This window comes from Culex quinquefasciatus, chromosome 2 (assembly GCF_015732765.1).
Source record: "Culex quinquefasciatus strain JHB chromosome 2, VPISU_Cqui_1.0_pri_paternal, whole genome shotgun sequence".
In the NCBI taxonomy this organism is placed as follows: Eukaryota; Metazoa; Arthropoda; class Insecta; order Diptera; family Culicidae; genus Culex; species Culex quinquefasciatus.
The window spans coordinates 3,020,721-3,048,542 of NC_051862.1; the positions used below are offsets into that span (position 1 = coordinate 3,020,721).

The following is a 27,822-nucleotide window of genomic DNA, read 5'->3' on the forward strand; positions in this document are numbered from 1 at the left end:
GGATTAAAAAAGGCATCTTTTAAGCCATAGTGCGTAATGGTAAAGTAAAGGTGACGGTGCATTTTTTTAAGTAGTGTTTTTTGGATGGACAAAAAAAATTAAAAATAATGTATTAAGGCGAATTCTAAAAATACTAATCTTATTTTTTTGATAAAATGTGTTTTCCGTTTTCAAGTTTTAGCTACTTTTAGTTAGACATTTTCAATTTTTAGAATTTTAAAATTTAAAAAAATATTTTTCGAATGTAAAGCACTTGTAGTTTTTTCATTTTTTTTTTACAAAAGCTGAAAAAACCCCTTTAGTTTTCAACTGACATAACACGGAATTTTGTGGCCCAATTTCCATCATGATAAATTTTATAAATTTAACTACAAAATTCAATATTTTCTTTAAAAAAGAAAGAAATTTTTATTTAAATGAAGCATTTTTTTTTCAAAAGTAAATTCATAATTTGTTGTCTAAGATCATGTTTCAGGTAATGTAAAGGTTACCTTTAAATTTAACCCTAAAAATAAGGGTTTTTTTATTGAAATTTTCAATCAGGTAAAATCGATTGTAAATAATTTTGAATTTATGTTTTTTTGTTATGTTCATTTAAATATTTTAAATCAAGTAAAAACTATTGAATTTTTTATAAACCCTGAATTTGAGAAGTCTGAAACTTTAGGAAAAACAATAGGGCTTTTGTTAATTTGATTTGGTTAACTGCGGTGGATTCTCTTGAAATAATTCGAACTGTCAAAAACCCACCAAAGCATCTACCACATTGATCGCACAAAAATCTGTGGTAGAAAAGTATCCACCGGTAGATGCTTTGGTGGATTTTTGACAGTTCGAATTATTTCAAGAAAATCCACCGCGGTTAACCAAATCAAATTAACAAAAGCCCTAATGTCTAGTGTTTTCATAATAGCATAACTGTAATGATGTTTAAAGCATTTTGTGATACTTTTTGCTTCGACATTTTCAAAATCAGCCTTAGGACTTTTCCGACAAAAGAAGGTAAGCAAAATCTACATATTAGTTTTACTTGTGATCATAACAAATTTAGTTCCTATTTTTATGATTTTTAGTAGACTAAAATGGCATATTTTGCGCTAGAGTTTGGCACCATTCTAGCCAAATCTGGTACCGAAAATAAGTTTTTTTTTGGAAAAAATGAGTTTTCGGAAAAAAATCGAATGTCGATCAAATTTGTTTATCCCTTTTATTTCTAAATTGGCACCGTTTTCAAGTTATGAATTTTTTTGGTGTTTGTTTGATTTCTTTCAGTTCTTTGCAATTTAAAATTATTTTTTTGAATAAAAAGCCCCTCCCTGCAAAAATGTTGTTGATTAGGGTTGTTGAAATAAATTGGAAAAAATTAACTTTTTTCTCAGTGTCATCTAACAAGCCTTTAATTTGTTTTACCTTGCGATATCTTGGAAACTATTGGTTGAATTTTCCGTGTCAAGAAATTAAAATTCTTTTATTTTTGTGTAAAAATCATTTTGAAAATTTAGATTTTGGAATATTCACATGCCTATTTGTGTGACCAGCCCGTAAAATTAGACGGAGCCATGCGTGGAAAAACTGATGATTATTTAGAGAAACGGACTTTGAAACTTTAATTTAAACTTCAACTAGATTCATTCAAAAAAAAAACAGCTAAAAATGGTCACCTCCGCAGTTGATCCGATCCGAAAGTCAGGAAAATTCGACATTTGTCTCATTTCCCTCAATGAAAAGCTAGGAGATGGAAAAAAAACTCTGCACAGAGATATAAAAACACGTGCAGCAGGCGTTGCCTGCAGGGACGAACCCGGAGGGAGAGTGGCAAAAAAAGCTGCACCACCACCACCCACAGCCTGTGCTGTGGTGCATTTAATCAAGCGCCCAGTGAACCAGGTGGAATCAACCACATTTACCCATCCATCATCCGGGAGGGTTTCCCCCCGGTTCTCCGGGAATGGATTTCAGGAAGGAAGTGAAAAAAAAGTGGAGAGATTCCGATAGCATTGCTGCCTGTGATGGTGCTGCACCCGGAGAACCCAGGGTTGCATTGCATTCCGGAGAAAGCAGATAGAATTTTTACAATCATATTAATGCATCATCATCAGCACTGAACTGCACTGGGATGAAGAGTTGAGTTGGCTAGCAGGAGAAACCTGATGGGTAGGGATATTCTACATTCATCAGCATAGCGTAACGGAGCCCTTTGGTGATGAGAAATTTAATTTTCAAATGGTGCCCCCGGAATGGGACCGGTCGATCCGATATTCCGAATCCGGACGCCTCCGTTGATGCTGCTGATTCATGAGTTTTATCAATGACGATTTGCTGAGCTTTGCACACATCGCGCGCAGTAGGCGAGGTCGTCCAGGGAGGAGTTCAATGAGGTCCCTAGCGTCATGGCCAACTCTGTGTGCGCCTGGGAGTCGTCGCGCATTCAGCAGATTGCTCGTTCGTTTGTGCATCGCGCTCGCCCCCTCGCGGAATTCTACTTTAATATTCTAATGAAAAATAAACATTGCCACGTCGAAGCGAGATCGCTCTCTGTTTGATACCTGGAAAAAGCATCAGCACCGTATTGGGGAGGGGAATGATTGACGATTAATGGAAGAGAGAAAAAAGCGATGGGTAAACAGAGGGAAGAATTCAAATTAGGGCAACCTCCACCTCCCGAGATGAAATCGATTTTGCGAGGATACCTAATTAGGGGATAGAACCTTGATTGATTCCCGGCTCGGGGAGCAACCGTGGCCTGCTGTGCGGCAATCTACATGACAGGTACACGTGCTCCGTGGCCTGCTTTGGTCTGAACACCACACACACACGTACTCCAATCTCCGGAGGAGTCACTCCAATTACTTTGACGTCCTCCTTCACAAAAGTGCCCCCCAGTCTGCAGTTCTTCTTTCTGTTTCGGGACGAACGCCGCGTCTCGCCTAATAAATTAATCAAAGTCTCAAAGGTGAACTTTTCGGTTCTTGTGCTTTTTCGTGGAAAGCTCCTCCTTCGCTGCTTGGGACCGTGGGTGTTTGTTTTTCATATTCGCCGCCGGCTATTGCATGGAAATTGATCGAGGGAGCTGGGGAAAATCGGGCTTTCCCAGGGAGCGTGAATAAGAATGGGAAATTTACGGTTGCGCTGCTCCGAAGGAGCCGCGATTCCGTTTAAATCAAAGCAGTCTGGGGTACTTGCGTAACACAGAGCCTTGAAGTTGACGACTCAATCCAAGAAGGGCGCCCTTCAGAAAAAAAACCGTTTTCCCGTGAAAAAAAAACACAAAACACACACATTCCACTTGACACTTTGGGCTCGCGTTCGCGTGGGATAACTCATCCAGATCAAAGGGATCCCGGGCTGTGCGATCCTCCCAATTTTCCAGCCATCGCACACAACCAAACGCAGTAAGCCATGCGCTTCCACCGACGACGACGAGCCAAGGAGCACTTGATTGACACATATTTTCACACGGCTCGGCTTCGTTCCTGCGTTGCGGCTCGCTGAAGCGCGGTGGGTTTAGGACTTTGAATTCAAATTTCTACTAACATTTGTGTGATAAAGTGTTAGGATGCTTGGTCATGTTTTTTTTACAGCGGTACAAACTTAAATCTTGTATGATCAAAGCTCTAGATTCAATACTTTCAAATAAGAAAAAGCCGTTCGAAATCACAACTCAAAATTCTTCAAAATGTATTAACTGTTTATTTATAGCGACACATCCGTAACTGCACAACAGTGTTGGAAGAATTAAACGTTAAAATTTTCCGATGAAACTTGAAAAAAGCTTCAAAGAAGAGTTTATTTACAGCGGTACAGTAAGTAAACCAACTGTTTGTTAGACAAAGTTCTAGTCGTTTCAATAGAGAGAATTTTCTCATCAACTCGCCACTGTGTTTACAGAATCATTTAATGTTGTAAGGATGGTATTTTCGTTTAATTACAGCGGCACATAAGTTAATCAACTGTAACTTGTTAGAAATTTGTCTAGACTTCAGCCTGTCATGTTAAAAAATAAATATTGTTATTTTCACAACTAAACATCTCAAATATTCTAGTAACATTTTTTTTACAGCGGCACAGCTGTAAATCAACTGCCATTAAGCTAAATTTTAGTGTTTTCGTTAAGACAAATGCCCCAAACTGACACAACAATTATCTCCCAACACTGCAGAAGTGGTTAAATACTGTTTGCTTACAGCGGCACAGTAAAGCTATTGTTTCCTAGACAAAGTTCTAGTCGTTCGATTGGGTGAAGGTAGCTCAATTACGCTACTGTTTTCCCGAAAGAAATACAAAATTGGACTTAAACTTTTTTGCAGCGGTACTGTTATAAATCTGGAGCAAATTGGATTCTAGACTCCAGAAAATATGATTTTTTTGTTAAGTATGAGCAATCTGACTGTAAACATTTGTCGCATCAAACCCACCGCGCTCGAGGCCCGTGTAAATGTAATCATTTCGTTCTCGCTCGTTTCCCAGCCCGCGCACATCCAGGAGGACTTCAATCGCGTGTCATTTCCTCGAGCACTCACCTCCACTGTTTCAACCCGACTAGGTGGGGCAAATTCCACGTGGCGAACTCGACAAAAAACGAGTGAAACCTTTTTCTTAACGGCATGTTCGTTTTTTTTTTTTTTCTCGTGAAAAGCTCGTCGTTCTAGCACAGGCCCGGCCGTCACGGGCACTGAAGTAACTAGAGAAGACACAAGCGTTTTGGGTGCACGTTTCACGCTCGCGTTACCATGGTGGCATGGCATGCTGATACGCACACGCACACTTTGGGCGCGCGAAAAGTGCAAACAGGCGTTTAGCTGAGATTTGAAACAGACTTTTGATCAGTGATGAGCTCCATTCGCGAGCGGGTTTTTTTTTCTCCGAATTCGAGGAAAAGTGGTGGGAGGTCATGTCAGCTGACATGATTGGGGAAAGCCCAAATTGCTCGTTCGCTTTTTGTGTTTTGTGTTGAAAGTGAGAATGGTACAAAATAATCAGGTTTCGAGATATTCTGGGAATCGCGCGAGTCGCCGAGCGGCAATCTAGGCGAGCACTTGCGAGACGGGGGTAACTGCGTCACGAGTGTGATGGATCAATCTGGATTTGAGCGTGGGGTTACTCGGTGGCGACAGGTGGAAGCAGTTTGGAGTTGGCTTTAAAAGCTTCGTATTATTTGCAATGATTTCATTAGGCTGGAATATTATTAGCCAAAAATAGTATTTATTTACAGTGGTTCTGTGAAAAAATAATGATGCTCGTAAGTTTCAAAACAATATTTTGTCTTTTTCAGTTTAAATTTTTTTAAATCATTATTAAATCATTACTAGTAGTTTTTTACTAGTAATTTTTCCACCTGTGCCGCTGCACACAAACCCAATAATCGGGGTCAGATTTTTTGCTAGTTTTTTTTTTAATTTGGCAGACGCAAAGATTATACTGGACAGTTTTAATAGGATATTTATCAAAACAGTTTGTTTACAGCGGAACTGGTCTTATTTCATATCAATTGCCTTCAATTTAATTCAGTGTGAGGGCAATGGCTATATCGAAGTTACTTTTTCTTCAAAATAGAGTAAACATTATTGATAAAGGACTTTTCTAGATGGTAAGTTAGCGGTGATTTTTTTTTTGCTTGTCTTAACTAAAAAAGTCTGACAGACGTACAGATTCCCACACTGAATCTAGGCAGATATGAAACATGATAATTTACAGCGGTACCTGCCAGTTCAATGTCACAGATTGCCATCGATTTGTTTTTAGAAAGAGTGGAATTGTGAAATCAAATTTACCAGTTCTGATAACTTTGTACATGCGGTACATGTCTTATTTAATATGAGTTGCCTGTGATTTGAGTATAATTGTACTATTTCGGCAGGGTAGATTATAAATGAATTTGATAAAGGTTTTTTTTCATTGGTGCCGCTGTGAAAAAAAAAACGTTTTCAATTGAGTTTTATTTTACTATTTACAAAGTAAAAATTACGCTTGATTTAAGATTTTAGGATTAGACTGGAACAAAAAAATCAAAAACTAAATGTGATTGTTTACAGCGGCACAACAGTAATTTTGCTATAAATTGCTCTCATTAATATCTTTTCAGTCGTCGAAAAATGCTTCAAATCGCTCCCATTAGTAACCACTCCCCGAAGGTGTGAACCATACGTAAATCGTCACGCCGACCTTTTCTGCGGGCCCTGACGAAGCTGTCCATCAAGCACCCTTACAAAGTGGCGGTCCCAGAGATGCAATCTGGATCGTGTTCGGAGAAATCTATGCACGACGCGCGCTCGATTGCATAATTCAGCTCTCCTCGTAAAAATGGGGTGCCGTGAGGTGTCAGACGAGTGTGTTTACATGGCGACGCCTAACCGTTTCAGAGCTGGTGGTTGGAGTTGATTTCTGTTTTTTCAACCTCTTTCACAACAGAGAGTGACAAGATTCGACCCCATCCGATCCATCTTTGCTACGGTCGCGGTCAAAAGGCACGTTTTTCTTTGGAGCGCTCGGGCGCGCGTTTTTGATGAGTGGTAGCATAAAGCAAACAATATTCACTTTTATAGATTTCATCTGTGGCGTAAAAGCAACACGTCGAGGCGCTTGAAATCGAACACGCTGGGATGACCGAAAATGGAGTCTCAAACTGAAACCTGAAATTATGGTGCTGTTTGCTAGAAAAACACTTACTTTTCCCCCGTTTACAAACGAATTCATCAAATTTCGTTTGCTCTCACCCACTCTGGTAAAAAAGCATTTCTTTGATATTCTATAACCTGGACAAAAATCAACCAACCGTTCAACGTAGAGCAACAGAGAGTGAGAGTGGGTGAGGTAGTTTTGCACGTTGCACAACCTGCACGTGGTTGACCACGTAACATGAGCCACCACCGCTGTAAACAAACAGCGACAAAAAATGTCCCTTTTAGCGACCCCAACTGTTGGAGCTTTTTTTCCGCCCTGTTTGCAACAGGTCCTCCTAACCCACAGCTAGCAGAGAGATCCAATTAAAAAAGTGAATGTTGGTGTTTTTGATCATCTGCCAGAAACATTCGCCCGAACAAGCACGGGTTGCAAGAGGTGCAAGAACTTCAATTGACAGCGCTTTTAATTAATTTTCGATGGCCGCGCCGAAAACGACTCCCACTTTGGTAGTTCGTGTCAACAAGCGGCTTTGTTCGCTGTTTATATTCAGCTTCAGCAGAAGAGCACCGGAACTCCTGAGGTGGGTGGTCCCGTCGTCGTCGTGAAGTATTGTTTGTCTACAGCGATTCTATTAAATAATTTATCAAAAGAAGCTCCGACGACGACGTCGTCCGGACCTGATTTTGAAATATGATCTCCAAATGTTTATGTTCTACTTCAACGAAGGCGATGAGAAAGAGTTGATGGGGACATACCTAGATTTCCGCTCGGAATGTACACGTTGCCCGATGGCGTCCGCACCAGACACGATGGCTCAAAGTCGACGCCTAGCTCTGTAGGGTTACCGGTGACGCGTCCATTCATCCGACTCATTGTTGGATTACGCGGTGGCACATCTGGGGGAGCTGAAGGCGGAACTCCGTCCAGGAGGCAGCCTGCAAATTAAGAATGAAAATGATTATTTCAGTGAAAGTTAAAATTTTGAGGTTAGAACGCGAATTTAAAAATGCGGACGCGCACACACAGACAAAATGTTCGAAACAGGACGATCACAAACATGTAGAGTTGATGTTAGTTGGCGGCAACGGCTTGCTCATAGAAAAATAATAATCATTCACCAGAAATTGACACCCCAAGTGACGTTAATGTGATGGTCGGCGAGCGCGCGCGAGCTTGATTGGAAGTCTAGCCGCCGGCGGGCAGAAGCCGAACCGGTTCTCGTGCAGTCTCTGAAAGTTGCATCACAGTGTGTCATGACAGCGAAAATAATCAGCCAGCATTGTCAGTCTTAATCAGGGTTGGATCTAGGCTGGTTTGCAAAAAAAAAAAACAGTTCTACGTTAACATAATTCAGAAGGACAGTACAGCGTACCGCTGTAAATAAAATTGTGTTTCGGATTTGTTGCTTATTGTAGAATATTTATAATGTTTGTGTCACTGTGAATAAAAAAGGCTACACATGACCAAAACGACAAAAAACGTATGTGCCGCTGTAAATAAACACTTGTTTTGGTTCCATTGCTTATTGCAGACCATTTTCATAGCTTTTTTCAATGTAAATTTTTAAAGTATTTCCGCTCTTTAAAATAAGTGCAGGGTGTTATGTTACACATGACCAATATGACAAAAATTTGTCATTAATTCAAAAGAGCCTAACTTTAACGACGGGGCGCCTGCAACAAACTTACTGGTCCAGATTTTCCCACGAAGTCGCGTCCCGCCGCAGTTTCTCCTTCTCCACGTTAAGTGATACACGATACCGGTTTCAATCACCGGCCTGCAGCGCTCGCAACATGAAACGACTTAATCATTGCCCGCAAAACTGTCACCTATTTATCATGTATAATGCTTCCAACACCGCGCGCTACGCCGGGTACTTGTGTGTTTACATAGCATTAATTCCCGGGCCCCGAGTGTGAGCAGTATCATAATTGCACACGTCAAACGTTACCAGACGACATGTACGACAGCGGCGGCGAACGAGAGCGAGTACATAATTTGCTCATCATCAAACCCATCAGAGATGAAGCATTTCGCCGGTGGCCAAATGAACATCACACAATCACTATCATTACCACATATTCTTGCGTCTCTTCTCCGTCGCATCTTCCCCGCGACATTCGCCGGAACTGTTCCGGGATTCCCGCGTTTGTTTGTGACGTAGCGTCCTCAAACCCGTCAATGACAGATAGCGCGAAAGCGAAAACATCGCCCTCGCTCGCTCTGACATTCGCTTCCCGCCTGATTTATGAACCAATGATTGTTGTTGTGCGTCCTTGTCGTCGTTGTTATCCGCTCTCTATCGCTCGAAGCCTTTGAACCATGGTTGAGGTGCGGAGCGAGGAAGCGGAACAGGGACTCATCATCATAAATCTCATTTCCGTACGCTGTCTGAGCAATTATCAATCACGCATCACCCGCAACCCGCAACGCACTCACACAACTTCCGTGTATTTCATAGAGGTTATGTATTGGTCGACGTCGGCGGTGCTGATATGGTGATAATTTTAATTTGCTAGCATAATGTCCATCCCTGCACAGACGTCTGCCCGGCCCGAGTCGAGTAGGCCTTGAGTTATGTTTTCGCTACCTAGTACGGGGGCCGCCCGAGGTCAACCGACCTACTATGGTTCAGTTAGTCGAAATTGAACATGACAGGGTGACGTGAAATTGGCGTATCGGCAACTCCTCATCGATCGCTGTTGGGTTGGCGGAATTTTCAATTTCGATTGCCGCCCTTTTTTTCGAGGTTACTTTGAACTAGAAACGTCAAAACGTTGGTGACGTTTGGCTGTAATCGATGCGCGATTAGAGCGCACCGAAAAACTCTATTAACAAGCTGTCAACAACTGTGTTTTGGCTTAATTAGCCCAAACAGTGGAACAACTCAATAGTCGCGGCAATTAGTTTTGTCCCGTCAGAGTCGCTTTTATTATTATAATTGTGTCAAAGCAGTCGCGACCACTTTTCCAATTAATTGTCGGAGCATATTTCACGCAACGGCAGCGCACTGTACTAGTGTAAACCACTGATTTACTGCTGATTGTGCTACCAAGCCGTAATGGTTGCCAAAAAGGTCGAGCGCATTAATTACCCTGTCGAAATCGAAATAAATTTCACCCATTTAGGGAGAGAGGGTCGCGAGGGGTCGCTTTTTTATGCGTCCAATTCGTTCGGCGTTTGCCAAAAATCCAATTATAAGCGGAGGATTTTTTTCCACTGTCTACATGCACATCTCGTTGAGGTTCACCGACGGTCATAACCGGGCGTGACCTAGGCACGCAGGGTTCTACAAGCCGCTCTTAAGCCACCCAATCAGCCACGCTCGGCTGGATTACCAGAAACGGCTGCTGCTTGCGGAACAAATTCCGCCGCGTACCGCTGTAACCAAACCGCGCTCCCACAGCCGTAAAATGATCCCGATTGGACGCGGATGTCAAACAAGCGGGATGCCGCCGCTCGTTAAAAAGATGGCCTAACAATGTCCAATAAAAATGCCGCTTGCTGCGTGGCGGTACAGAGGTCACTGCGATGAAAATTCATAGTTTTAACTATCAAAATAAATTTACCACAAAACTGTTCCAATTAGCCTCGACTCGTTGAGCGCTTGACTCAGGTAAGCGGTTAATTTCACTTTATCTCAAGCGAGTGATGAGCCCCTCGGCTAGTTAGGCCCGAATTTACATAATCTATGCAGAATTATTTGTAGAGGAAAGATTTTACGGTCCCCAGCCACTCATATTATAAACGCGCGTTAACGCGTTCTGGAGCTGTGGAAAGCTGCACGAATAAAAAAAAGCGTCCATTAGGCATTTAAAATATGACAGAAAAGTCGTTAAATTTTTGGGATTACGAAACGAAGAACACGACCCGGAGGGAAAAATATATAAATCCGCAATAAAAGCAAAACCATGGCTAGAGCGGATCCGTTGCAAGCCTTCTTTGAAAAAAGGGGGAAAACGGAACGCTAGTTTAAGTGTAGAAAATTGAAAAATCCCTTCAAAAAAAAAAAAACTGCCATAAACTCTGTTTAGAACCGAATGGAAAATGAATGAAGCCGCTGCTCACATCAAACTTGCTGGAAAACACTGTGGCGCTAGTGTCGCCCGGAATGACATGCTCTCTACCAGAGCCGTCATAAAGCAACGTAACTACTTTGCTTTATCGACGTTTGAGATACCGGACCTTAGGTAGCGCCCGCCTCCGGGGCATGGCCTACTTTTTTCTCTGTCGAGAACTGCCCGATTTACGACCTCGACGAAGAAATGACCAACGGCGCTGCGCCGACTGCTGGTCCTAGCAGGCTCTGCTTTATGAATATTTATGGTGGAAAATTTCGCCCAAAGCCTCCTTTTTCTTGAGTGCTCCCGGGTGTGTTTATGGAGGCATCAAGTAAGTGTATTTGGGTTTGAGTTGTGTGTGTGTGGGAAAAAGGAACCAGCGCCGAAAATAGCATCCACTTTATGGCTGCTAATAGGTTCAAGTCCTGGCGGCGGCAACGCCGCCGTCGAATCGCAATAAATAACCGACCTTTGCGAGAGCGTCGACCCCCTGGCCGGTAGAACCGGCCGGCGGTCCCCGGAGTTTGTCAATGAACTGCTTCCTTAACATGAAGAGAGGGGAAAAGGCGGAAAGCCAGTTGTAAACTATTGAAGTGCTATTATTCAGCCAAGTTTTTCCTTTTGCAGGACGAAAGCGATGCCCAACAGCTGCTGGGGCGGAATGTGTGGCACGCGATTTACGACCTTACTTTATGATATTTGTCGATGTTTAATCAAATATTTGCTCTTTTTTCTGTTCGCTTGGCGCTCCAGTTCCGCCTGAGCGGTCCGGAAGAATGCCACTTATTTATGGCGAAAATTGTGCTTCCGTTGCTCGAGAGGGGGGAAAAGTTTTTTTTCTGCTCGCGAAAAGTGATTTCGTGAGTATATTTTTTTCGGGGAAAAGTTTGTGCTTGCAGCGAAATGAAAAAGAACAAAACTTTTTTGAATAGCAGATGTTGGCTAAACTTCTCAAAATAGAAATCTTAAGACTTTGAGCTTTAATTTAATAAAGTCGCCCACCCGCCTTTTTTCAGTGTGGGAACATTCGTTTGACAGTTCTGACCCAGTCAGAACATTCCTACCATTATCCAGTAAATTTACGTTTGGTTAATTTAACCCTGTTTCAATAGAACGAGGAGTTTGTTCACAGCGGTACGACTGCAAATCGTTTTCTACTGTTTAATTTAACCAGCAAAACATTTTTTTATTTTTCCGAACTTCTAGAATTTGGTGTCGCTTCAAAATTGATGAGCTCACCCGATTTTTCAGCATAGGCAAGTCGTCTGGAAGTTTTACCCAAGTCAGAATTTTCTAACTCCAGTAAACTTCCGTTAGGTTAATTTAAGCTTGTTTGACTAGGATGAGGAGTTTGTTTACAGCGGTATGAAATACAATATTTTTTTACGGTTTGTTTTAACAAATCTCGGCTTGCAAAACAGTTTTTTCTTGTTTTTCCGAACTTCTAAAATTTGGTGTCGCTACAAAAATGATGAGCCTACCCACTTTTTCAGCGTAGGAAAGTCGTATGACATTTCTGACGCAGTCAGAATTTTGCAACCAATTTCAAGTAAATTTTTGTTTGACTATTTTAAACCTGTTTCAGTAGAAAAAGTGGTTTATTTACAAATCTATGTCTACTGATAAATTTAATCGATATCGAATCATGTAAACTACTTTTCATGACTTTCTCATCTTATAGAAACTGGATTAGTCCACGCGCATTTATTTCAGTACGGAAACAGTCGTTTGAAAGTCAGAATTTTTCAAACATCGAGTGAATTTCAATTTGATTATTTTAAGCCTGTTTCGCTAGATAAAGGGGATTGTTTACAGCGGTACAACTTCAAATCTACGTCTACATTTGATTTAATAAATCTTGAATTGCAGAAACATTTTTTCTTAATTTTTCGAACTTTGAGCAGCGGTATCGCTTCATAACTGATGAACCCACTTGGTTTTTCTGTGTGAAAACAGTTGTTTGAGATTTCTGACCCAGTCTAAAGTTTTCAAACAAGATTCAGTAAATTTCCGTATGGTTATGTTGAGCCTGTGTTAATAGGAAGGGCTTTGTTTACAGCGGTACGACTTCGAATCTGTGTCTGCGGGTAAATTCGATCGATCTCAAATCTTGAAAAACCAACAAATTATTTTTTATGCTTTTAAGGGCTGGTTGCGCTTTGAAATTGATGAGCCCACTCGCTTTTTCAGGGTGGGAACAGCCGTTTGACAGTTCTGACCCAGCTATAATTTTTCAACAAATATTCGGTAATTTTCTGTTTGGTTATTTTAATCACGTTTCGTTAGAACTATGAGTTTGTTTACAGCGGTACGCCTTCTAATCTTTTTCTACGGTCAAATTTCATCGGTGTTGACTTGCAAAACCGATTTTTCTTCAATTTCCGAGCTTCTAGAAGTGGTGGCGCTTCAAAATTGATGACCCGTGTCATTCGTGTCGAGCTGGGGCCACACAAAAACTACTTTTCGATGGTGTGGCGCTCGGCAACCAAAAGTAAATCACCTAAATCATGATTTGCTTATTCCACCCTCCGGTACCGGGGTCCCCAGGACGAGACTTTCACAGCTCATCAGTTACGAAAAGTCAGAGTCGTCTTCGGTCAGCAGCCGGCAGCAGCGGCGACTAGCCATGGGTGGATCCGGTCGCGGATCATTTAGCAGCCCCCGGTTGCAACCCAATCAAGCGCAAAGTCTGCGCTGAAAGTGCGCTCATTCCTCTTCTCATCAGAACATCATTACCATTATCCCCCCTCCCGTCTCGCTCGGTTCCCGCCCAATCTCCGAGAGCTGGAAAGCGATAAATTTCGTTGATGTAAAGAAATTTTGAGGTTCCAGCAGCAGCTCGGACACAAAGGATTGAGAACGGAGGGGGAGCATTGGCCCCAGGGCACACAATAGCACGGAGCATAAACATCGATATAGTTCCATGGCGCCAAGACGATTACGGTTCGATTTTGATCTCCGAGAGCGTCGTCGGAGGAGATTGCCGAAAGCGACGAAAGTCGGGGTTGGGGCGAGACCGCCCTCCCCGCGTTGAAGATATTGACGTTTATTCCTTGGCACGGATCTCGCCGAACGATGGTACAGCAGCGTTGGCGTACATAGTTTGAAAATTGAATATTACGGGAATCAATTTCCGCTTAATGGCCCTACGGAACGGAGGCAATTACGCAGATCATGCACTGTGCGCTCCACAGCTTCTGGCCACAGTTATCGTAAAAATCGTAAATATCGAAAGCCATATTGTCTATTTATCGGCAAAGAGTACCGTTTATGCAAGCAGAGGAGGAATTCCTTTTTAAAAAAATGAGGGGGCGCAGCTACAGCAGCAGCCCCTTCAACGCTTTAATTCGGTTTCGGTTTTATTCGTTACTTTTATGGCACCTCTTTTTCAATAATATTTCAGCTCCTGGCCGTCCTGTGTTGTCCGTGTCTGCCTCGGAAGTGTCACCGGTAGCACTTCACTCTTTCAAAATAGAACGAGCCCGGTGACAATCGAGTGGAGCGCACGCGAGCGCTCGCGCAAAAAGTGGAAATCATAAACGTTAATAAAATGACACATACAGCGGAATAAAAAATAAGCAGTTGTGAATGCAATCATAAAAGAATGTAATATTGTTATTTATTCTCGACTTGTTCGTTGAAAAGAGCAAGCGAGCGGGAGCTCCGTTCTGCAGAATTGTCTATTCTTCTCGCGGCGGCCCAAGCCTTCCTGGCAGTGTCAGTGTCACCCCGCACGTTCCGTGCAGACGGGCCGAATTTTATGGGCCAATAAAAGCGTGACAGGGGGCGCCCATTATCGTCATCGCGCGGGCTGAACATGCTGTTCGACGGATTCGCCATTAACTACATCCGATACACGCACATCGAATTGTCCCGGGTGCATTCCTCGAGACTCCGACGGATTGTGTTTGAGTTGTGGACGAGGGAGTCGTCTCTGGAATTTTGAATGTTGCACCTCCCCTAGAAAGGTGCGATTTGATAGCGGCACTAATGTGCATTCGGTGCGGTTAGAGGGAAGGAATACGGTGGCGGAAGCTGTTTTAAAGCGATTTTTTTTCGTTTGAATAGGCACAGTATCGATTTACTGAAATTAGTACGTTTGCAGCGGCACAATCAAATTACTCTTTACTTGATACACAATTTTGAAATTTCAATTTATGTTCTAGAAGAACTTATGACAACTCTTTGTCCCAATTGGCATTAAAGGTCATAAGGTTTTGATATGTTTACAGCGGCACCGAATGTTAAATAACATTTTGATAGTTTAAAGAGTTCAATTTCGCAGCTCAATTTGCGTATATTTAATGTTTCATACAAAAATACTTTAAAAGACTTTACTTTCGAGACAATTCATAAATTTGATAACAGCGGTTCAATCATGCTTTTAACAGTTCGAAAAAGAAATAGATAGAAGGCTGAATTTATGTATTTTTAACACTATTTACTCTTACTATTTATTTTTGTTAATTGACTTGGTATACAAACTTTTAGTCCTTTATTTACAGCGGTACGCATCATGAAAACAATTTTGAAACCTTTATTCAAGCTACCCAATATTTTCACTAATTGTTGATTGTGCGGTAAGCAGTTCATGTTTGCAATGAGATTTTATTTTGTTGACCATTTTAAGTTTGTTTACAGCGGTTCAATCATGAACCTGACCGTTTAAAATAGAAAACTAAAAGAAAATCCATGTTTTAGTAGTTCAAAGCTGCTTTTCCAGATATCGATTTAATTAACTAATTAACTTAAATCAATTCATTTACAGCGGTACTCGTTTTCCATTGCTATTTAAAACAATTTTTCAACTTCTTCCACAAGTTCATCAATTTTTAAACTAATCAAATATAAACAAATAATGATGTCTCCTGTCTCGTCAGAGGCGCTGGAGCAGAAATCCCACGTTAGAGGAAGGCCATGCCCCGGGGGGCGTAGTGCCAATAGTTTCGTTTTCGATGGATTGAGGAGTCCTATTTTACGACCTTATTCAATAAGATTAATTGCCGAGACAGTTATTAATTTGTGCACAGCGGTTCATTCATTCTTCTGGCAGAGAGGAACTGGAATTTGACAGAAAGCTGAAGTTTTAGAGGATTCAATTTTATTTTCCAAAACGTTGCTTGAGTTTTCTAATTATGATTTTTTTTGTTTATTTACAGCGTTATTCTTCAAAACAATGTTTTAACTCTTTCTCCAAGTTTATTCGTATTTTCGTATAATTCATAATTGTCAATTTATGTTTTCAATGAGGTTTAACTCCGAGACAAATAAAAGTTTGTTTACAGCGGTTCAATCATGCTTTTGAACAGTTTGAAATCAGAAAATTGACAGAAATACAAAGTAGCTCCTGAACAACAGTTTCACTAATTGACTAATTAAAACAACTTTAATCAATTTATTTACAGCGGTACTAACTTCCAAAACCATTTACAAGCCATTTTCCAACTCCATCCGCAAGTTTATCAATTTTTCAACTAATCGACAATTACACTACAAATTGCGGGCACCCGTTGTTGTCGGTCCAACTCTGATGGCATTCCCAGCAGAAAGCAAGCAGTTCAAGAGAGAAAGTCCCAACTCCCACATATGTGCTTCTGTCCTGCTGGGAGCCCGGGGAAACCTTTGGTCGGACGAGACCCCCCACCAGTTGGTCATTCCGTGGGACCACTTGGGGAGTTTCCGATCAAAGCAGGGAGGGAAAAGCGCGCTCGTTTGGACTCCTCGGGAGAATCTGATTAATAGAAGCAATTATTGTCTATAATTCGCTCCTTCTGCGGGCTTCGCCCGCCCTGGTAATGAACCGTGACATTGTCCCCTCCCCACGTGACGACGACGACGACGAGTTGGGTGCAAGAAAATAATAATTTCATGGAACAATAAGAAATCGATTGGGTATCGTGTCCTTTTTTTGTTGCGCCGAAGAGAGTGGGTACTTATGGTAGGACGACATCGATACGACAGAATCATTAATAATTATTACACGCGCTGGACTAGAGTGTTGTGCCTTGGGACGACCTACGCGAAACATGTTGAAGATATATATTAAAATATAATAACGGCCACAGCATGACCGGAATCCCAAGTCCTGTAGGACATCTCTGAGGGGCACAAGCCGAAGAAATAAAAAGAAATCCACACATCATCGTTTTCCTCCTTGGCACCAATATCGCACCGAAGGTGGTCCGCACCCCGGTCACAGCGGTCTGTTCAACGCACCGGATTATATAGGTGACAAAATATTTTTATTATTTTTCATTCGGACCCTTAGTGTGTGTTGTGCTGCTCTCGCAACGGGGTCCTGGGAAGAAGAAAAAAGGTTCTCCGATATCACTCACTCGCACATTTCAGGGTTCTGCTTTTATTGGTGGCGCAAAGGTAAAGGTCCCGGTGCTAAAAGGCCCAAAAATGGTGGACCATTAAGGCCAGGCGCGCCCAGGTCACACTACGCGGCGGAGGAGAAAGAAAAAGAGGAGCAAATTGCAAGGATATCGGAAAAATGCCGCATTCTTTCCCTTTTCTCGCTCCAAGTCCTTTGTGTGGCACTGGATAGGACACACACAGGACTCATTCCATTTCAATTTAATATCGATTTCGCTCCCGGGGCTTGGAAATATGAACACGGAGGACCTAAAATGACCTCTTACGTAAATATATATTACGACATGGTGGCGGTGGTGCTCTGCAAGGAATTCCGAAGAATGAAGGAGCCGGATCGTATGTACACACACCGTCTCATACACTTGACATAAATTAGACAACGATATCGTGTTCCGTTGGCCGTCCTGACGTCGTCCTCAGAGAGCGAGCGGTGTTTGGACCTCGACAAAAGGACGGCGAAGGCGGCCAAGGAAAGAAGAAGAAGAAAAAAAACTTTGATCTTTAATAGTTTGCTCGCGCGCAAAGACCATGAAGCGGCTGACCTTCCAGGCCATTATTCTTGTCCCTCTCGTGTACGACAACAACCTTCGGAGAGGTTCAAAGTGACATCCTGATCCCAGTGCCGGCATTACAACACACGCTCACATGTGACATGGTGCAGCTTTCCTTCCCTCCGTCTTGCAAGAAAGTCAGCCAAGTACAAGATTGCGCGCCCACCTCTCCCCATTCGCGATGCAGAGCCATCTACCGGGGGGATAACGCCTTAATGTAGAGCTGACGCGCCTGGTGTTATGCAATGACATTGTCATGTCACACCAACTGAGAAGTTCTCAACCCAGGCCTCGGGACCCCGAAAAAAAATTAATAGGAAAAGTATGTTTTCTGAGCCGCAACTACTCAACTTCTGCGTTGTGGATAAGAATCCTTGTTCGCCTTTTTTTATGACCCACCAGGACACAAGTATTCCATCTCCAAGACTCAGCGAGAGAGAGAGACAAAACGCTTCGCCATTATCCTCAATTTGTTTTCTATTTATTTTTGCCCGCGCGCACCCCCAGTGTTTAACGAAAAAAAGCAAGCTCGGTTCGTCTTGACTGGTCCCTTCCAGGACTCTCCGGGTATAACTGATAGTGCCAATTTAACACTGTCATAAAAACGGGGATGAGACCAGCAGCAGCAGCAGACACAATGAGTGCAAACACGACGACGGAGAATGGGGAAAAAAAAATCTGGAATCTCATCTGGTAATGATTTTATCCTTCCACTTGGCTGGTAGTACAAAGAAGCTGAGCCAGAGCTGACACAAAAAATCGAAAGAACTGGAACAGAATAGCACTTCTCGAGAGGGTAATAGAGCCCCGGCGCAATTTGCTTGACAGTTTGACAGAATTACAATATAGCGATGAACTCATTCCGTGTTCATACCCGCCATCATCCGTCAACGAAATGGGAAAGGACAGTGACATTTGTTCGGTGCCATATCGGGGGAGTTTGCTGGACCATCAGTAAATGAAGTGTGGCCATCTGCGGTGATGAAAATTGATAAGTATTTTTGGTTCAATTCGTTCGCTCTCACTCTCTAATGCAAGTGTCAATCTACATTTCGATTTGTTTGATGGTAATTAATTAAATTTTGGTGGAACACAGAAATAGTGCTCGTCAAGATAAAACATGCTTCCAAAAGCTGTCGATTCCTAAAACACACTGATAAATCCAACCAAGCTGTTTGTTTACAGCGGTTTTCAAAGATAAAAACAAGAACAAATAACCATTAAAAAATTTACTGTACAATTTAACATCAAAATGATCGAAAAAGTAAGTCAATTTCTAAAAATATAGAATTAAAAATATCGAAGTTGTTTGTTTACAGCGGTTTGAAAATAAGCAAACGAATGAATTGAATTTGGTCAATTTTGTTGACGTGTGACGTGCTTCAAATTTTGAATTTACTCTTTTACTAATAGAAGTCTATCAGACGTCTGACTATTTTAAAACAAGTAAATATGTTCGTGAAAAATACTTTTACAAAACCATGCATTCTTCGTTTTGAGGTAATTTTGTAAAAAGTCGGTGAATTTCAAATCCATTAAAAACATGTTCCAGAAACCGCTGTAAACAAACATCAAGTGTGTGTTTTTTTATAGCAAGTCTTGACAAACATATTTTTCCGATTTCTATCAAAATTGTTGGGGAAAATTTTAAAAAATATCTATTTACAACCGCTCTAAACAAACTGCACAAAAATTGATTTTTACAGCTGTTTTTAAAGCTAGTAAAAAAAAGTTAAAACAGTTCAACAAAAAAACACAGTTAAAAATTTAAGAAAGTTTTAAAAAACATCAAAAATATGGAATAAGTTGATCAATTTCTAAAAATCTAAAAATAAATATATTTGAGTTGTTTGTTCGCAGCGGTTTGAAAAGAAGCAAAAATCGTTTTTAAATATTAATTAATCTTTAAAAATATTATTCTTGGTTCTCATAAGAAATCCCAATGGATTTCACTACAAGGTTATCAGACGTCTGAAAGTTTTCGAAAAGGTTCAAATATCAGGTGTTGGCAACCGCTGTAAATATTCCGTAAAAAATACAAACACTTAAAAAATCCTGCATTCTTGATTTTTGGTTTAATATCCTGTAAAAATTTGTAAAAATTGGTGGATTTCAGAGCATGTTCAAAAAATGATTTTAAAAACCGCTGTAAACAAACACCAATTTGTTTTCTATTTTATGTCTTGACAAACAGATGTTTGTTCGATTTCTATCAAAATAGTTGGGTTATAGTTGGAGGAAGTTTTCAAGAATAACTTTTTGCAACTGCTGTAAATTAACTTTAAAAATCGATTTCTTCTCAGAAATGTTGTAAGGCATGTCAGTCAGACATCATCTCAGAAAGGTGTTTCCGAAAACCCTAATGGACATTTACTCGAAGGTTATCACACGTCTGACAGTTTTAAAATATGCTGAAATACCAGATGTGAGCAACCGCTGTAAATATATTAAACTTAGAATAATGTCTTGAAAACATTAGTGCAGCATGTTCAAAAACCGCTGTAAACAAACACCACGTTTGCCTCACTTTGTTTTTTTTTTTACCAGAAATCTGTCCGATTTCTATTTAAGGTCGTCTATTTACTTAAAGACATTGTGCAAACCAAACTTCTTGCAACCGCTGTAAACAAACTTCAAAAATCGTTTTTTCACAAATTTTGTCCGACTTGTCAGTCAGAAATCGCAAGGACATCAAGTTCTTCAAACGTCTGAAATTTTGAAAGGAGGTTCCGCGCTGAAAAGTTGTGACAAGGTTATTTTTAGATTCCAACGAATTTCGCCCTTTTCACAAATGAAAAGGGGGCACACCAACTTCTAATGAACTGCGGATCTGATCTTTCCTCAAAAAACCTGATTTTCCGCTAATCCCCAGCTCGGCATTTAATCACTCCCCCGACACGAGCCGACTAACCTCAAACTTTTTGCAAAAAAAAAAAAGTTAAATAGGCTCCGGAGTTCCTCAGGACTAACTAAATTATAGAGACGTCCGCCCCAGGGTCTCAGGAAATCCGGGGCCTTGTCCAGCTGACGACGACGTCTCCTCGTGAAGACGGTCTGACAGCTTTTCGACTCCCACACGGTTCCTTTCGAGTTCGGAGGGGTGGGTGTTGATTTGATGAGGGTTCGCAAATAATCATTGCAGATGCAAATCTTTCGCCAGGCCCAAAAAAAAGGGCCAGTTGAGTGACCTTGTGCTCGCCTCGCAGCTGGCCCGCCGGACGAAACGGAGATTAAAGCACCAGCGTGCACGTGACGTGACGCTTCACGGGCATGAATCTTCGTTAGGACGGGGGCTAACACATGGCGGCCAGAACATCGCACCCACGTTGCAGTTCGGGGATTGCTGAACACGCACGTTTTGCTCGTTCGGTACGATTTGTGCTGAGTCGTGCCACGCCGGTTTTTTGTCCGTGACCAATCGGACCTGCTAGGCCGCCGTCCGGCGGATCTTTCCCATGGCTTCGGAATTAGACACGGCCTGGCGAATAAAAAAGTAGCTAAATAAACTCGTCCGAGGAGAGTGGGGTTACCTTTTTCCACTTCATCTGAGCGCATCCAATCGTGCGTACGACGACTCCCTCTGGCCGGAAACAATGGTCCATGTAAACACAACGAGTTTGGCTACCGAGCGCGCAGAAGTTGCAGTCGCCACCAAAAAAGGCTAACTCGCCATCTTCCCAGAGTTCGGAACAACTGCGCTGCACAATGCGCGATTAAATTTATGGTAAAATAAACATAAACTACACGCTTATCATCTTCATTATTGTTATTATATTATTCAATTTCTTTGATTCCCGCGAGCGCAGCGCGCAGCCTACTTGATGTCGTACTCAGCGAGTCGCCAAGTCGCCACGTCGCGCCCCTGTCACCGGTGCCCATATTTATATCGCTCGCGCGCGCAGCCTGCTTCGATTGTTTATACTCATTCTGCTGTCTATTTGCTGGTTTAGTTGTTATTCTTTGCATTTTCATTTAAAAAAGGCAACCTCGTCCTGCCTCAAAAAGGCGAGGGGTTATTGATGGTAACAAGCTCTCGGGGGTGCTCAGATGTTTTGCGCGAAATTGGAAAAAAGGCAGCGGCTGCTGTCATTGTTAGCCGAACTCTTTAATCATACGCTTGGCGCGTTTTTCTTTTCGTTCCAGGAAATGTTGGCCAACGCCGGGAATTCCGAGCATTTCTAGGCAGGTAAGTTTTCTGTCAAATTTCGAATCTGTCAAAGGGGAAATTCAATCTGGGGTGACACTGCCGAAGCCAAACACAATGGCTGTTCAGCTGTACGCTCAGATTGTAGCCGATGTTATTACAACCTATTTTGGAGCGATTCCCGGGTTTCTGTGTGTCGCAGCGGGACGTCCATTGTGTTCGGTCTCATGTTACCATACACCTTCTTTCCGGGGACACCGGCGGAAAGGAGGCTCGTAACAATTATATTAATATTTTTGCGCTTTCCCTCATAAAGAAAGGGAGATAATCGCTCAATCCTCTTAGCTGGGAGCTGCGGTCGGTAGAACGCCGTCTCACAATGGCCGTTCTCGGATTAATTCCGGGACCTACTTCTTCATTTTCAAGAGTCCAAACAATGCCTCCCATGACGATAGCTGCGCACAGAAGTGAGCAGTAGTAGGCGAAATTCCCAAACCTACTTGATGAGCATGGCCTTCTTTTCTTTTGAGTTAGAAAACGAACCGACAACGGCGACAACAACGACGAACAAGGTTAAGGTCCCAAAAGACATGGCCTGCCTAGGTTCCGTTTGGTCTGTGCGTCCTTATCAATCCGGGCCATGTGTGTAAGCCGCAAGGGGGCAAAGAAAAGGTTCGTCGGATGAGCAAAAAAGAGAGCAGGAAAAAAGGCGAACCTCGGGGCCAACTACAGAGGACCTTGTAAGGCAAAAGGAGAGATGTCTTATTCTCCTGACAGGCCCCGGGCCAGCTACCGGAGAGTCTCAATAACAATCTCCTAAACAGTGGTACTTGTTTATAAATTTCTATAGGCATTTGTCCTTCTATTTAGCTGTCTTCCTTTTGTGTGTGCGAACTCGGTGTGTAGCTCTCCCACTCCGTACAAGGACCGACGACGCGCTGTACTCTCCCCGGACAATCTCCAAGGAAAACTCTAACAATATAGCAGACTTTTTTCCAGCAGCAGCATCCCCCACCTTGAAAGGAAAACGACACAACTTCGACAAACATGTCGTTCAAGTTGCGCCCAAGCTGAATCCAATTCGGATCCAACCTGGAACAATACTCTCCTGCTCCCCGGTCCAAAAAGTCACTCAGGGCACACAGAAAAAAAAGTACCAACCCAGAAAGAAGACCCCGAATAAATTGACTTTCCTTTGCCGTTCCCGGGTTGTTGTCTCCCGGTTTCTCTGACTTCCGAGCCTCTTTCTCGTATTCTCGTGCACATACACTCGTAATTACATGCTGAATTCATTATTTTTGCGCATACTGTGTGACGTCGGAATCGTCTTGCCTTGGTAAATCGAACTTCCTCTCCACCTTCTTCTTACTGCCGTGCCGCAAAAGGACACGTGCCAGAGGGCGAAATTTGCTATTTTGAATTCGTCGACGGCGGACGCTTTTAATTAGAGTTGTACACTCTGCGGGCCTCGAATAGGCGAAGCAAAGGGGGCCCACACAGCTGGGTGTCGAATTAAAACGGAACTCGGAGGCGTACTTCTTTTGTTGCGGACGCGCAACGTTCTGTTCTGGTTCTCCGATGGCACCGTAATTATAGAACTGGCGCACCTTCAGTGGATGTGTGCGGAATTGACAGGAAGTGTTACAGTTTACGTTTTTGGAAAGGTGGAAAACGATGAGAAAGTTAAATTTTCGGTTTAAGGTTGGTTTATGTAAGGTGCCGCTGTAAATAAACGACATTATCGTCTTTAGAATTAAAAACTTGCCTAATTATACAATTTTACCAAAGATATTGAAGCCGTACCGCTGTAACTAAACACTATCAATAAAATTTTCTTATTTTCAAGAGGATTTTTACTCTTACAACCATGTCAAGTAACAACAATAATTTATTCAGCATCATAACTGTCTGAGTCACACATAGTGTCATGTCGGTGTACCGCTGAATTACATTTATCTTAAATACAAAACAAATCAAATGAAGTCAAATTAAAAAAAAAATCTTCTATGATTCGATTTGAGATTACAGTCCGACATCTTCTCGACTGGGTATTGAGTTTGACAGCCCATACCCAGTAAGAAATTTCTCCAAAATTTGATCGACTATTAACGTCGATCTGAATTCCAGTTCGCCAAGAACTGCCAAGAGCTCACGAACCCTTCGTGAACTGATAAGCTGAATCAGCTGAGCTCTTGAATTCAATCATTTCAAAATTATGGTAAATTGAAAACCAAAAATCTTCTTCGATCCGTCCGCAGTCTGTCATTTTCTCGACTGGGTATTGAGTTTTACACCCCCTACCCAGTAAGAAATTTCCTCCAATATTGATCGACTTTCATTGCCGATCAAAATTCCGACCAAGAATTTTGAACCCGCCGTGCGGAGACCCCCTTTTGGGACCACCATCGATCGATCGGTTTCGCGACAGCTTGTCACCGGACGCCGCCGCCGTTCGCGTCGCGTCACCTGTCAATCGAACATCGTCGTTCTACCTGGCAATTATCCACCGCAAATGGACACCACCGCGCGCCTTCAACTCGGGACTGTGCGAGCTGTGTAATTCTGGAAATTAAAAGTTACCTCTCTTGCTCGCCAAAGTCGATAATTAATAGTTGTGTGCCGCACCGTATGAGGAGAGACACGTCCTCCTCGTGTGACGTGTTTGTGCCCCCCTCGGACAAATCTGTACGGACTACATGAAATGTAGGTTGGAGAGGGGGGGCAAAAAGTTCCAAACCCTTTCGGGCAAGGACAATCCCCTTGAGATATCCGGGCGAGCGCGCGCGTCTTGCATACCAGCAATCAAAGAACTGTGAGTGAAGGAAAAAATGTGCAACAACGACACTCGAAGCATTCGCCCAGGGACACGATTGGAATTGAAAATCTAGGTCGGCACCTTTCATCGATCCGAGGAGGGAAAAACACACACACGAGATAATAGGAGGGATGTTCCTCCATAAATAAATAGAGACAAGATTCCGGAGCTGCGGGTTTCCCATTCCTGTCGTCTTCGATTGGTGTAATTGAACCGAGTCCCGACGACGACGTCGTCGTCGACGTACTTTTGAGAAAAAGGATGAAATAATAATAGTTGTGGCAAAAGGAGCAGTTTTTTACGAGTAGAGTTGAGAGATAGTGGCGTGGCGTCCAAGGACCCATTCCGGAGGATGCGGCGACATCAAGGCGACCGAAATTTATTGCACACAAGGCACTAACACAGAAATCGACGGCGAAGAAGTCGACAAAACCGCGCCAGATTCAAATCTCGTGGGAGACGGTGCCCCGGGAAGGAGTTTCCCGCTGCCGCACATGGGCGCAATTCTTCATCGGGTCCTAATCAAACTAGGTAATCTTAATGAATGTTTCATGTATTTCTCCAATGTCGTAAAAAGTTTTTTTTCTCCCCACTTCTTCGTGTACACAAGAGTGAGATGGACGGCCAGGCCGTGGCAGTCAAACAGCTGTAAGGGATGTTTCGTTACCGTTTTTTCTCCCTTTTTTTCGAAATCAAAATTGCAACTCGCACGCTAACGAATAAAAGCGGATCAGAAAGCTCATTTTCAGTGTACAATACTCAACACACGCCCCAGTTCCTCACACACTCACGCCATATATTGGAATCTATCAAAGTAATACCGGAGGGATTTAAAGAGCTGAGGGAAAATGCGTCGGAATTTGGGCCGGCCAAAGAAAGGATCCAAATTCAATAAAATTGATTTCACATCATTCACTTGCTCGCTGTCTGTGCGCTGTGCAGAATTGAACTATACGGGTTCGTCCTTCTCGTGTGCGGCTCCGAAAAAGGGGGATATCTCTCCGTTTGTGCTGAATGCAGCCCAGCGCAAACGGAAAACCAAAACGTGTTTATTTATTTATGTGTGTATGTTGGAAAATCGGGCAAGAATTGAAACTTAGACTGAGGAAGAGGGAAATATAAGACGCTACAATCGGATCACACCGGTCTTTTTTGGCTGGGGAAGCCCCCCAGAAGAACGACGCCGACGACGAATGGAAGATGAAGGAGTTTTTTAAATTATTTATTGACTTTTCCTATTTTGGCAGGAGCAATCGATGGGGCTGCTAAAGGGATTTGGGTTCGATTTATTTTCGTTTTGCGAGCGGTGGGCGAGCACCAAGGTGAATTAAGGCAATAGCTTTACTGCGATGTAAAAGTTGAAAAATCGTCAAGCGACTACTTAGTTATTGCTTACAGTACCGCTGCAATCAAATTTAGCTTGAAAAATTAAGACGCCACTTTGATTGATATTTTTCTATCTGGGAACAGTTCTTTGACAGTTGTGCCCAGTCTATAGCATTTCGGGTACGAGTCGATATCCGGATAGATTCTGTTTGGCACCATAATTATTTTAATTGCCTGTTCCAATCAAACGATAAGCTCTGATCGCAGATATCGAAACAATGAGGTCTCTAATAGCAGATACTTGCAGGAACAAGCACTTCAAGGTAATAAACAATTAAGCAAAAAGCCATGTGCGGCGAAAGCATTGTATGCGAGCACACAAAAATGTCAAATGTCAACGGGTTAATCCTTGCAAGAGCCCCGTTGCCGTTGCGCGCTATTTGCGGCCCAGACCTTTGGTTCCTAAATCAGACACGAGGGGCCATTATTCACAACCACCAGCTATTTAACAATGGGACAAGAACCATTCGCGTCGCACGTAGATTGTAAGCCAGATGACCTTTCTTCTTGTTTCCAGCTAGATTTCCAGCCCGGCGGACGCGCGCGCGCGAAAACCTCGCACGACGTTCCTGGTTTTTATCCGGAATCGCGATGCACACCGCGGACCGAGGGAACCCGCACAGTACCCGGCACTCATGGGGGACGCTACTTAGGCATATCTCGGCGCTGATAGCGCCTCCTGGCGCGGATGGGCTTGTTTTTTATTTCTTATCCAGGACGTCGCCGTCGTCGCGGTTGTCTGTACACTCTCTCTGTTGGAGTTATTGTTTTTTGAATAATGAAAGGAGAACGCGCAGGCAAAAAAGACACATACATAGCAAGCAACATAGCACACTTTTGTGTAACACAAAACAGGAGACAAAGACACAGACATGTACTTAGAGATATGGTATGATATAGTGAGACAAACACACACACACAGAGAGGCGACGCGAGACGCAAGACAAAAAGAGTAATGTGGATTAAAAGAAAACTGTTTTTTTGTAGTTGCAAGAACAGGAAGAAGTTTTCCAAGATACACTCACCCATATTGGGAGCATAACTACTGTGTGTTATTGTTTCTTACGCTTCCTGTCGAACCGAAAACGGAGCAGAGTGCACTACAAAACGACGTTTCTTTTTTCAGTCGACAGAACTTGGCTTTTTTCAGCTGATATGTGTGTTTTATACCTACATCTACTACCGGAGAACCCTACGCTATCTCTCCCACTCTCTGTATAAGGAAAGAAGAAAATCGTGCCCGCCACCAACTTTCCCGCGCTTTGTGTCCGATACGGGTCCGGCGATGCGGAACGGCAAGAACCGCCGCGCGTCTATTGTCTTTCTTCTCCTCCAAGATTACGACTTATCAACAACACACTAGCACCTATCGGTACTCAAACTATTGTTGTGACGACGTGATCGGCGCGTCTGTGTGGTACATTACTCTACGTGATTGAAAACTGGTTACAGTTACGAACGAGCGAACCAACTACTGCACCCACAGAAAAAAGAAACACGCACACACATACACTCTAGATCCGGGCACGCTCGTTACTAGCAGCTGATGGGTACAAACCTGGAAAAAAAGAAAGAAAATTGAATCAGTCAAGTAAAAATATAACATTAAACGCTAAAATAACTAATTAAAACAAAGTGCCGCTGTAAACAAATAGATTCGTTTGACGAGTAGCCAGAATTCAATGAGGGACTATTATTTTGACAGCTGCCACGCAGTAGAAAATCACCACGGTTAAAGTCGACATAAATCAAATTACCGCTGAAAACAAATAGTTTCGTTTGCCAGCGAGCCACAATTCAATGTGGGACTGCCATTTTGACAGCTACCACCCAGTAGAAAATCTTCGCGCTTCATGTCGACATAAA

General features: G+C 42.6%; 1 protein-coding gene across 7 annotated transcripts in view; it reads right to left on the reverse strand.

The window, feature by feature from the left end:
• The window catches only part of LOC6034502 (teneurin-m), a 206,670-nt gene that overhangs the window by 126,292 nt on the left and 52,556 nt on the right, over positions 1–27,822 (reverse strand). For 5 of the 7 annotated variants that reach the window (XM_038251307.1, XM_038251305.1, XM_038251304.1 and 2 more), the window contains one exon: positions 7,377–7,556. In XM_038251307.1, coding sequence (XP_038107235.1) covers positions 7,377–7,494 — 118 coding nt within the window. In that variant the 5' untranslated portion in view covers positions 7,495–7,556. Of the gene's footprint in view, positions 1–7,376; positions 7,557–26,981; positions 27,515–27,822 lie in introns of all 7 variants that reach the window. The other 2 variants (XM_038251308.1, XM_038251306.1) reach the window with 2 other exon arrangements.